Source organism: Ostrea edulis, chromosome 9 (assembly GCF_947568905.1).
Source record: "Ostrea edulis chromosome 9, xbOstEdul1.1, whole genome shotgun sequence".
NCBI lineage: Eukaryota > Metazoa > Mollusca > Bivalvia > Ostreida > Ostreidae > Ostrea > Ostrea edulis.
Window position 1 is genome coordinate 24,232,596 of NC_079172.1, and position 13,133 is coordinate 24,245,728.

The window sequence follows — 13,133 nt, forward strand, 5'->3', positions numbered from 1 at the left end:
TGCTGGAAGTGTGTAGTCCTCACTGACACCAGTCTGGTTAGTTCGGATACGAAAAGCGCCACTGTTTTTTTTAGACAGATCTCCGTGTAAACTTCAGTCTCTCCAACTACAGTTCCTTCTTTGATCTTGACGTTTGTATTGGTATCATTTATAAAGTTCATGGTTGTGGTACATCCCATTCCTAAGGTATGTGAACCTAGAACACCAAATTTCAGACAAACTGGGGAAACAACATAATCACCAATAAATGGGTTGTCAAGTTGGACTGGTACTCGGGCTATAGAATTAGGTGGTATACACACTGTTCTCTGTACCCGCACCTGAGAGCTATGAAGCCCTTCATGTAGGTTAGATATCAACTTGGCTGGAAATGTTTTGCCTTCTAGAGATAATGTTCCCTCTTTTATGTTGATAATCCCATGATTGGCCTCCAGAAAGTCCAGTCCAATTATCATGTCATCTTCCATTGGCACAGCACAACAGTCCCAGGATACATGTAGGGTGTCAATTTCAAAAGTGGTATATTTTAGTAGCCTGCCATGCACAATTTGGGATCCTAATCCTTTTAATTTCATGAGTTCAGCAGTGACTAGACGATTCTATGGAATTATGCGTTCATTGATAAGGGTAATCATAGCCGCTGTATCAATGATGGCATTTAATGGTTTCCCCTCCATGATGACATCAAGCTTAATACTTTTTCCTAAAGTTCTTCTTATAGTTATTAACTGATCCTTTAGGCCGCTATCATCAAGGGTCAAGTGAGGGCCTATAGATTTGACCCCTTCCCGTTTAAATCATTGGATTTGGGATTTTTGTTTTCGACTACAGTCTTGTTATACTGGCTACTCCTGATTGGGGAATTGTAGCGCTGCCCTCTGGTTGGTGATCTAACTGGACTTCGTGTTCTCGCAAAAAACCGCCCCCGCACAACCGGAGAACTGGGTGGAGTCTGCTGTCTACCAATTTACTGCTGAACAGTTGTGGTCAACTTCTCAACCATGCTAGCAAGATGACATATTCGCTCATCCAAGGAGGATATGCTGTTATCTTTCTGTTTAGAGAGCTTTGGTTCAGCCCTGCTAGGAGAAGAATCACTTGCTGGAGACCCCTCCCTGCTTGGGACTAAAACTTGGCGTTGAGCAAATGTAGTGGCTCTGGTACTTCCTCTTGACCCATACAGGGCACGGTGGTTTGCGATAGAAGTCCTTACATATTTTACGACTTTCTGTAGTGTTGTTGGTTCTCTATCCATAGCTTTCATAGCAGCTTCCTTATCTCGACAGCCTCGTAAGAAAGTTTCCGTTGCTATCTCTTCAATCATGTTCCCTTCACAGCTCGCATAGCCATCTAGTGCTAAGAAGTAAACACGCTGGGCAAATTCTTCCACGTTCTCATTTTCATATTGCTTAGTGAAGGGCAGCTGACGACGAGCAAGGATAGGTACCTCTTTCCTGCTAAATCTCTGCTTTAACTGTCGTTTCAGGTCCTTGTAATCACCATTCTGGTTTACTTTCCTGGCGTACTCTAGGGCTACGTCACTCAAACAATCCAGGAGGCGGAAAGCTTTCTTATGTACTGACCATCCTCGATGCGCAGCAATCCGCTCAAATTGATAAATAAAGGATTCCCAATTTGGACTCTCAGTACCCTTGAATACTGGCATTTCTTGAACCTGGGGACTTTTACTTCTGGACCTGCTGCGTGAGATTTGAGTCCACTTTGACATGGTATTATCATCTGAAGAATTGGAAGAGGAGGATCTCTGTCGTCTGTTCATTTTTGTTTTCCTACCCCTGTCTTTCCCCTTGGGAGTCACAGACCCCACCACACTGGATTCACTTTGGGGTTCCTGAGACTCTGGCTTTGACATTCGTTATGTGGCAATCGGCTTTCCACTGTTTATAACCTTAGTTGCAAGAGGCTTGCCATCCTGTCCGAAACTAGGGTTTAAAGGTATCGGTGACAAATCCTGGAAAGGAACGGCTCCTAACTTCCCAGTAAGGGGTGTACTTGTTTTAGGCTTGGCTCCTCTGAATGGATCCGTTATATAACCTGATGAAGGAATAACAGAGGTCAGTTTATCTATAATAACTTTCTGTTCCTTTCCTTTATCCGACTGCTTGTCTGGTGTTTGAACTGTGCCCGTAGTAAGGATCACTGTCTTATCCAAGCTATCGTCCGTGTCCTGAAGTCCAGACGTCGGTGCACTAGATGTTTTGTACACTGGGAATATTGACTCATCAATTTCAGATTTCAGGACAACTTCCGATCTTAATGTTTGAACCTCATCTCGTAGCTGCTGGAGACTTTTATTCATTTCTAGTAGGGTGAGATGAAGCTGATTGGTCTCATTAGGTATGAGTGCAGGAGCGTTTGCTGAAGTTTCTCCTTGGGACTTCTCAATGGTGACAACACCTGCTTCACTCCATGCTGTCCATTGTGCGAGTGTAATTTGTGTCAATTCTGCCACATCGTTGAAAGTAAAGTTTTCCTTGGATTCCCTAAGCTCAAGAATTCGTTTAGCTTTAGCATTACCAATTCCTTCCAACGACTTTAAATCATTCTCAGAGGCTTTGTACAAGTTGATTGGGTTATTCGAAGCCATAATTTATACAACTTACTTAACTATCCAATATAACTCAGAAAGAGGACAACAGAGTGATAGCTAAGAGTATGAGCAGAGCCAGTGACCCCAATACCTAATGCAAGTGCAACCGTATGGTTGGGAGTTATAGCTAAGTAATAAATTGGAGTGAAAATTATCCCAGGTAACAATTGAAATTAATCTTAACCTGATTTCATAAATCCAAACCAAATCACTATCAAAATTCTGAACAAAAATTCTAATGGCACGAACTGCGCGCCGTAAATTTGGTAATAAAAACAGCGGGAAAATATGATCACGTGATCTTATTTTTCGGGTGTAGTATATATTTTTATTTATACAGTGCATCTAATTTACTTTTTAGATATTTTAATTGTATATCTTTTAGTCGACTTTTTACGAAAAACCCTAATGGTATTGACCATCGTTAAAGTCTTTTGGGAAGCATATTGTATTTACTACAACTACATACGCAATTCAAAGTTTTCAGCGTGTAAACCCAACTTCAACATCTCAAAAAAAATTCCTTTATTTTATGAATATCATAATATTAATGAGCGCATATCTGTTTCATTAAACTATAACAATTTAACAGCACATATTTGTTCCTTTTTGTAACTTTTTTTTTTTGATAACATGTACCTCTTTATAGCAATAATAACAAATTTCATTAATTATTATCTTCAACTGCATGGCTTTCTTTCATTATATGTTTATTCAAAAGCTACATGAGAAGAAAAAGATTCTGGTCGATGAAATCCGGAAACAGGAAGGGGGAAATTCTATACCAGGGCGGTTTTTCCGCCCAAGGGAAATTCTATACTGACTTTGTATATAGGGGGGAAATTATATGCTGGGGCGCTTTTTCCCCTTATGGGGACGATCTATCCCGGGCCCGTTTTTCCGGGGGGAAAGTCTATGCGGGGGAAAAGTCTATGCTACAACACCGGTACATATGAATACGAACAAATTAGATAATACAAATAGAGTATAATTTTCTTTACATGAAAACTGTACCCTCCAGATTGTGCATTTGTATCTGTCAATCACGGTGTCGTTATTTTCTTCATAAAAGATGCATACTCATTAATAATAGAAAAAGAAGTTCTTATGTATCAAATTTTGCAAAGCAGTGCCTCCAATTTTATGGTATGTTTAATTAAGAACCACATCTGTAAATTGAGGTACATGTATTTCAAATCTTTTATTAAAATCTGAAAATAAAAATCAGATATACCCTCATTCTGTAATATGATATTCGAAAAGATTAATTCAGATGTTGTCTTTAGTGAAGTAACTTTATTCAATCCATTGTCATTATTTGAAATATTTTATACCTGAAAATAATTTAAGCAATGTAATTTATTTTAAAGTGTTACGTATACATGTACTGTATACAGACACCCATATATCGTCGTATTACAACAACTGACTATTTCTGTTCGCTTTCCCTTTATTCTTCCTAGTTTATACGAAATGCGTACATTATGAAGATTTTTTTTTTTAAATACTGAAAAGATATGCGTCTTAAATGATGAATGGGAGTGTATTGGGAGACAAAGAGGACAAAAGAGGTAGATCAAGTTTCTGGGGGAAAGATCCATGTTCATACTTTACACCATCACGAAGTATGTACAGTGTATAAAATGCAGTACAATAGAAGACCTATTGAAGGCAAATTGCATTATATTGATGTTATAGATAGTAATAAACGGAATATTTAAAAGAATAAACAAATTTAAGTAAACTTCTTTCCTCTTTTAGCATAAAAAATTTGAAATCTCTCTCTCTCTCTCTCTCTGATAATTTTAATATGTTTTTATTCTTTAGACCCTCGCCTTACTGACCTTTACAAACTTTTTATTCTATTTTGTATATATTTCTCGTTACAGGCCGACAACTTTCGCAAGACAACCGAGGGACCCCAAAAAACCAAAAAGGAGACTTGTAACAAAATAACATTAAAGAGAATCATTATCGGCGTTGTCATCGCACTTCTTGCTCTCGTCGTCATAATTGTCGTCGCAGTAGTCGCTAACAAGTCCAATGACACGGAGATTCGCACCTTTTATATTGTCCAAGTGGTCAATGGCACGGCGCCACATTTCACACCATCCCCAGGTTGAACACCATATCCATCCCTTTCTCCCCGGCTCTGTAATAAGTGGAGAATGGTCAGATGATGGGAATACATGCACAACCTTATACTGCCCCGCTCACGATTAGCTCATACCGATAATCGGCAATGATATTGTTAGCTTCAATGCTATGTACTGAAACTACCTACCTATACTCGGCGTTGAGGAATGTTTCATTTTTAATTACTCATGCAAGTTAATAATTTTACTAGTAATTATATAGATAAATAACGAAATAATATATGTAATATATTGGCATAATAAACCCATTATTGCTTTTTTATGATAAACATTTGAAATGTATTATCTTTACATATGAATTTCAGTATTGTTAACAATAATCTGCATTTATGCAATCGCAAAATATTTTTAAAATTATCAATTTACATTTCATTATATCGATAGTCTGAAGAGGCATTAAAGCCGAAAGCACTAATAGTGAAATGTTATTCGAGTTTTGTGTTTCTTTACTATATATATACATGTATATATATATATATATATATATATATATATATATATATATATATATCTTTTCTGTTATGAAATAACTATACTACCAGTTTTACGATTAATTTAAGGTCAATCGTGGTGTCTTCAGAAAAATGTACCTCCCGGAAAAATAAATGACACAATCTTTTGATTTCTTGAATTACTTTATTGGGAGAACTTAATTTTTTCCAAAAACCCTTAAAATTTGCGTCATTTTATTAATTTCACCTTATTAAAAATGATAGAAAATAGTACAAATGACTAAATAGGAGACATATTTCAAGCCCTATAAAATCCAGGAGCTTCCGGGGGCTTCGCTCCCTGGGCCCCCACCTGGATCCACTGGGGGCCTAAAGGCGGCCCCCATACCCCCTACCTCATAAAGTAGCGCCCCCGTAACCACAATTCCTGGATCCGCCCCTGGCTATACATCATTAGATTTATACAGATTCGAATTGGATCAATAATTTCGTGACAGATATACTTTTGTTATTATAAACACGTGACTAGAATGTTTGATATACCGTGCAATATGTTTTGTAAGTGTGATTTGTAGATAGGTTATAGGCATAGAATTTGTAATACTTCCATTTGACTATGATAAGGCATTACAGTGGTATCTAAATTAATTTTGTAATCTTCAAACTGTTGTGATCCACTGTGTGTTACTGTAGATTTGATTAATGAAACCCTCATTCTCGAGGGAATTGAGCTGCCATAGACCTTGAATCGATGTTTGTAGCCCTCTGCTGTGAATTGAATATGTTGTAGTCCTCCTTTTGTGTTAAGTTTTTAATCTCAGTGTTGATGCTTGCCATGGGGAAACTTTGTTACCGCAGTAACGGTGTTCGAATGTCTTTGTAGAATAACATTCCCCATTCCGATATTCGCTGTGATAGCTAACTCCACTTTGATTTGTTTGTCCATTTCCTTTTTTTTTTTTTTTTTTTTTTGACAAGAAATGGAATGAAACTAATTACTTGAGTTATAGAATTGCTTTTATACGTGTTAAATCATTGTATGCCATGCATGTTTATCAAACAATGATGTTTAATAGTTGCCCACTTATGGTACCTTCACATTCACGGATTTTTCTTACGAATCCTTACGTATTCCACAAATCCGTAAAAGTACACGGATTGTTACGATTTAGACACTTTAAAGAGCTATTTAAGAACGTTTTAAGAGTATTTACGGGCCATTTACGGTTTATTACGAGTTCTTGCGATGCATTTACGGCACACATTTACGATTTGTTCCGAGTGAACACGGATAAATACGAGCAATTTACGACATTTTACGAGCTTTTTAGGGATTGTTACGAGTGTATTACGGAAATTTACAATTAAGCTTAGCTTTTATGTGTAAATCACGACATGTTAACGTGTTGATAACGTGCAGTTACGAATAGTTAGGAGTTAGTTACGATTTTTTACGTTTTTGACTCAAAAGTGTTCGCAATTGGCTTTGTATCATCATTCGACAACAGATATTACTTGTAACAGCATAGATGTATATTGTATGCAAGATGTGTAACTTCTTCGGTGTCTTGATAACAACTGAAAGAAACTGTAAGATTTTGCGTCTTTTATACCTTTCCTTAATCGTAAAGTTTACGTATGTACTCGTAAAGTAATCGTGTCTATACGTAAAGTGCTCGTAATGACTCTGAACAATCCGTATTTGCGATTGTAACACGACGTGAATGAAATCGTAAATATCACTTAGACATTCGTAATAATCCGTAAACAACTCGTAAACTGTCAGTAACATATCGTAAACTAACCGCAAAGATTCGTAAAAAAAAATTACGAGTGTTTTACGAATTCTTACGAACAGTTTACGTGTTCTTGCGACCAGTTTACGATACTTACGGGTTGTTACAAGTTATTTACGGAAAATGAAATCCGTGGACAATCGTGAATTTTTTTTTTGACATGTCAAAAAATTTGCCCCTACTTTCACGAATCCTTACGCGTGTGCGAGTTGTGACGAGTTATTAACGGATACCGACGAGTGATTTACGAATGCTTACGATTAACTATGAGTCGGAGATCCGTAAGGACTCGTAAGAAAAATCCGTCAGTGTGAAGGTGGTATAAATATAATACACATAACACAATAAGCTAGATTAGGGTTATGGGACCTTATGAAATATACGTATGATTACGATACTGTACAGATTATGTTACCATAATGAAAACTGTTATAACTAACAATTCAACTTTATAACGAAATGACTGTAGCTTCTCCGTCGACAAATTCCTATATTATTTCCGTATGGTGCTTATGTTTCGCAATTGATTCGAGACGCGAGAGCATGTTATGCATATGACCATTTTTTTTAAAGCGAGACAGGCAACTGCCAAATAAAGTGGTGTTACACGAGTATCATGAGATTGGTACACTGATTTTGACTACAGATAACTCCGTTTACCTGATCGGGATGTAGGGCTCACGGCGGGTGTGACCGGTCAACAGGGGATGCTTACTCCTCCTAGGCACCTGATCCCACCTCTGGTTGTTCAGGGGTCTGTGTTTGCCCGACTCTCTATTTTGTATTGCTTATAGGAGGTATGAGATTGATCACTGCTCGTTATCTTCGCCTTTTATTATTGCAGTCGTTATGTATACATGTAGGTGCTATCTACCGAAAACTAATCAGACATAGCAACTGGATTTATAATCAAAAGTTTTTATACTTTACATTCCTTCTCGTACATAATGTGAGTAGTTAATTTATAAGAAAATATACCTGTGTATTAGTAATGATGTATCATGCATAATCCTTTGCTTATCAAACTTTAACAATTAATGTAAATCAAATTTAGAAAAAAGTTCATTCAAACTTTATTTTGTTGGTTTGTTTTTCTTATATATTAGTTAAAATATATTGATTTAATTAAAAGGAAAGGGGGGGGGTGTCCTCGGGAGGGGCCATTCTTCCGTATACTAGCAGAATATTCTCTGTAGAGGAGCGGGAAGTAGGTTATGCCTGTCTACTTCTCTAAAGAGAATACTGGCAAAGCTGAGTCACTACAACATAACATAAAAGTTGTTTCTATGGAACTGTTTTATTTGATTAAGCGTCTATTGTTACATGCATTCAATATACGTGTAGTGTTGTACAACAATTGTGCAATCAAAATTATTTACATATGATTTATACATATCAGAATTAGAATGTTACACACAAATATTTATTCCATCTCACCCCACAATCAGAACAAGATGTACTGTGAGCAATGTTCACTAAGAATACCCCCCCCCCCCCCGCTTACCCTCCTCTCCCAAAGGGTGTTGTTAATAGGTATAAATTACCTCTTTCCTGAGTGTCAAAATATAGTATGCCTTTGTAGAAGAAAATGGAAGATATAGTCCGAACACAAATCCATGGCATAAACCATAATTTTGACCTTGAGATCAAAGGCCAAGGTCATAAAGAGGTCATGAATGTACATGACACATATACTCATGGTGATATACCCATGTCTTATGGTATGACTATGTCAAAACCCTATAATCAATTTTGACCTTGAGGTCAAAGTTCAAGGTCATATAGAGGTCATGAAGGTACCCGACACATCGTATCATGGTGATACACTCATGTGTCAAATATGGTATGCCTATGTCAAAGAACAAAGAAGTTATGGCCCGGACACGAATCCGTTGTAAAAAAAAAAAACCTTTAATTTTGACCTTGAGGTCAAGGTTCAAGGTCATATAAAGGTCATGAAGGTACTTGACACATCGTCTCATGATGATCTACCTGTGTGCTAAATATGGTATGCCTAAGTCAAAGAACAAAGAAGTTATGGCCCGGACACGAATCTGCACAGACAGACAGACGGACGGACGAACAGACAGAGTGATTCCTATATAACCCCCCCCCCCCCCAGAACTTCGTTCGGGGGGTATAAAAATGCACACATAAAAAATGCAGATCATAGAACTAGCATTGACCCCTCAACGACAATATTGAACATCTCAATTTTACTATACATTTTACACCATGACTGATTATTCCTTGCCTACTATCATGGTTTATAACGGAATAGGGGAGCAAGCTTATGAGTGTACAAACAAAAACTATGGGGAAAAGACGTAATAGCCAAAAGTAACAGAGTATGGAAAATTTGCCTGCTATTTTAAACTCGCTATCTTGAGACCATATTAGATACCCTACCCCTGTTTCTCTTTGTAAAGGAAAACCATTTTCCTTATATGATATGATACAACTCAGTCGCTTTATTCTATGTCATTATATACCATATTACACCAGTGTCATAATATGAAAAAGTGTTTTTAAAAAACAACAAAAAACTAGCGCTTGAAGTATGACAAAAATAATATAGCATACCTATGTCAACAAACGAAAGATTCGTTTGAAGTTGCGAGTTTTCGGTTTACATGAAGCTTTAAAAATGTATGTTTGGACACAAATGTAGTGGAAAAGTATTACAGGAACATTTTTTTTTTTCTTATTAAAATTTTGAGATGGCTATGCAAGAATACAGTGATATAAAACCTCAACCGTGCGCAGAAAAAGCTATGCAGTAAATCGAAGGTTTTTATATGGGGTGGATTCGTAGCTCTCTGGTTTGTCCCAATATTTTCCCAAAAAGCTACAGATCTGCAGCTACGAAATTACTGGCTGCTTCCGATTAAAGTGTAGCCAAGGTGTTTCTTGGTCGTGACGTACATTCAGAGCTTCTCACGAACTGTTTTCTTAGGCCCAACATAACGAATAGATATCGGGGTTGTCTTCTGGTAAATGCTTGAAATCCCAGATACAAAAACGCTTAATTTGTCTCCCTTCTTCAACAGAAAAGTGTCGCTTAACACGCTTTGATGAAAAGACATAGTCTCTGCATATGCTGAGTAAGACATCGTCATCAAAGGCAACAGCTTATTTCCTTGGTGTTTGTAAAGCGCATGCGTTGTATTGGTGACGTCATTAGTCACCCTGATGGTTGCAATAGTTGAGACTTCGTACATGCCTTTCTGCGGAATTTCAATCGCGTCCCGGCTTACAATAAAGTCATTAGACGTTGCATCAAGTGAGTTATCGTTTGCTGTCAAAGCGCTCGGATAGCTGTCCATATCTGAAAGAAGAATTTGTGTCATATTTATCATCGCGCTGTGTTCATCCCTACACTGTATCGTGCACCAAAATGTTACCCTTCATACATGTATGTACAGCAAATGGAGGACGCGAATTTTTCGCATTTTGACTTAAATAATTAGTAGAACCAAAGTACAATATAAAAAGCCAGAGATGAATTGAAAACTCTTAACTTTTTACTTGCATTTACTTATAATTTCTTTGTGATAATACATGTATATAAGAAATAATGTAGATTCTTAGTTTTACGGAAATGAAAACAACTTGGACAATATTTATTCTTTATCTTCATGGTTTGTTACAATAATATGATTGATTGATTGTATCTTGCTTAACATCTCGCTCGAGAATTTTTCACCCATATGGAGACGTCATCATTGCCGGCGAAGGGATTTAAATTTAGGCCTATGCTCGGCGCTTACGGCCATTGAGCAGTGAGGGTTCTTTAGCGTGCCACACCTACTGTGACACGGGACATCCGCATTTAAGGTCATCTCCGAGGACCCGTGACATTCACACCTGGTGCCGAGCGTTTGGCGATGGAACTGTCACTACCTGTTTTAACGATTCGAACCCCGGTCTTCCGCATGCGGGGCGAACGCTCTAACCTCTCGGCCACCGCGGTGTTACAGTACTACATAGGTTTTATTTTTGTATAACAGAGATAAAATGCATTGATTGAAACAGTGTACATAGGTTTATTACATTTCACAAAAGATTGATAAGTGTATGTATTGATAATTTAGCGACAGTTTACGAGCCATACCTGTTTTAGATCCCGCTTTTAGATAACGTTGAATGGCAGCCTTAGGCGAGTTGTTTGTCCTATGTTGCTGATATAACCATTCATTGTATATCTAATTGATAAAACAAATATGTCTACATTATTATCAAGATTCTTAACTTCACTTTAGTATGTCAAATTCTCAAACTTTTGCTGATGGTGGAAAACTGGAAATCATACAAAAACAGATTGCTTTGGGGGGGGGGGGGGGGGGGGGGGTCAAAATATCCAGACCAAATCACTTGTGATAACAAATATTTTTATAAGGATGTCGTGTGAATCAATTATATATTACTGTGGATTAATACAATAAATTTTTTGCTTGAAAGTTACAATCTGTAATTCGATATTGAAGCCAACTCAATCCCTTGACCGTATTCGGATTTCGCGGTGATATCTACAAAAGCGAGTTTGATAATTAATGAGTTCCAAACCAAAACTACCTTGTGTATTTTATGTACGTAGATTTGTTTTGTTTTTTATTAAATTCTCTTGCGGACATTCCATACCCTTATAGATTAAATAACCAACATCACCCCCCCCCCCCCCCCCGAATATATCAATAGTTTGAACTCTTATCAGTATTGATTATGATTGATCTCGCAATAATTTTACGACTAACAATTGCGAATCAATAGAGATAATATTTGTTTGAAAATCACACGAAATTCAAATTATGCGATTAAATCTTGTGAACAACCTCCTTAGGAACGAAGATTTTTAAAGCGAAAGTAACTATAGGTAAATTTATCAAAACGAAAGTATATTATTCTGATATTACCAAAGAAACAAGCATTCTGCTTGAATCAATGTGTGGGTGCTTTGGATGCCCACTACATGACGTAGAAACCCCGCTCTCTGACTCTGGTTGGTGTCCTCGTAGTTTTTGTGTTAGCAAGAGTATAAATAGAAACTCGACACACAACAGACCAAGTAACACGGAATTCAAAACATTGAAATGAGTTTCCTGTCGGTCAGAAGTATTTTTGTTAGTGTCTACTATCAGTTTCTCACAATCACTTTCAGACACGTCTGGCTTTTGGAGTGGTGATTTGTCCTTTTCCCACATAGTCGGTACAAGCTGAGGTCGCATTTTCCATTAATCTACTTTCATTTTGATTATCAAGAAATCATACCGAAAGAGAAATATATTGCTGGCTTTCATAAAATCGTATTTTACTGAAAGATTGCCAAACATTACCAAGCAGTAAATGATAAAATACTTTGTTGTAATTCGATTTCAAAGTTCATGTATTTTGAAGAGTTTTAAAATTGCTCAAGTCAAATGGCCGTCAGAGGCGGATCCAGGATTAATTTAAGGTTATAAGTGTGAAGCCGAAGGGCGAGCTCGATTTGTTTACACTTAGTTAGAAAAAAAAGGGTAAACTTTTTGGTAATCAAATGCAAAGGTGTACACTTTTTTGTGTACATCACCTACACCCTAGCTTCACAGGGCATGCGTAGGTAAATCACCGAAAAATTCAATGTGGTTGAAAACATTTGCAGATTTTCCTCTCCGTGTTTTGTAAACTGTAAAGAATTCCAGTATATATGCAGTCATTTAAAATGTATTTTAAAGAATAGATGAATTCGATTGATATTTCGTACAATCATCTCAACAAACTTGGCTCCAAAAAAGCAACAAATATTTTGGAGTACGACTTTCAGATTGAGATAGGTATTTTTATGAATGCACTTCAAAGTTCATTTTTGTTTCATAGAAAGAAATCTAGACAATGGAAGATATATACTAGCAATTTTTCGGTACTTTGATACAAAAAGAAATCCCATAAAACAATTGAGATCTTCTACACTGTACAAAATGGATATATTTCCTCATCTGCTGTTGCAGTTCAACGCGTCCATATTGAATATATTATATTTGCACTTGATTATAAAGTAAATTGACTACACCGGGTGCACAAGGATTTAACAAATCAAATGCACTCGAAGACTTTCCGGAGGCGCTAGGCGGCGAAAGGGGGG

General features: G+C 37.0%; 1 protein-coding gene across 1 annotated transcript; it reads right to left on the bottom strand.

Moving 5' to 3' along the window:
* Positions 1 to 8,293: 8,293 nt before the first annotated feature.
* On the bottom strand, positions 8,294 to 12,467 carry LOC125659276 (uncharacterized). The gene is made up of 3 exons (XM_048890889.2): positions 11,929 to 12,467; positions 11,130 to 11,220; positions 8,294 to 10,343 (listed from the first exon to the last, which is right to left on the bottom strand). The coding sequence occupies exons 1-3, from the start codon at positions 12,238 to 12,240 to the stop codon at positions 9,943 to 9,945; spliced, it is 804 nt and encodes a 267-aa protein (XP_048746846.2). The 5' UTR covers positions 12,241 to 12,467; the 3' UTR covers positions 8,294 to 9,942.
* Positions 12,468 to 13,133: the final 666 nt, after the last annotated feature.

Coding starts and splice junctions, on each gene's coding strand:
- LOC125659276 (XM_048890889.2), bottom strand. CDS start 12,240: ATGCGACCTCAGCTTGTACCGACTATGTGGGAAAAGGACAAATCACCA. Junction 11,221..11,928: donor GCAGAATGCTTGTTTCTTTG/GTAATATCAGAA, acceptor TTTATCAATTAG/ATATACAATGAATGGTTATA. Junction 10,344..11,129: donor AAAAGCGGGATCTAAAACAG/GTATGGCTCGTA, acceptor TTCTTCTTTCAG/ATATGGACAGCTATCCGAGC.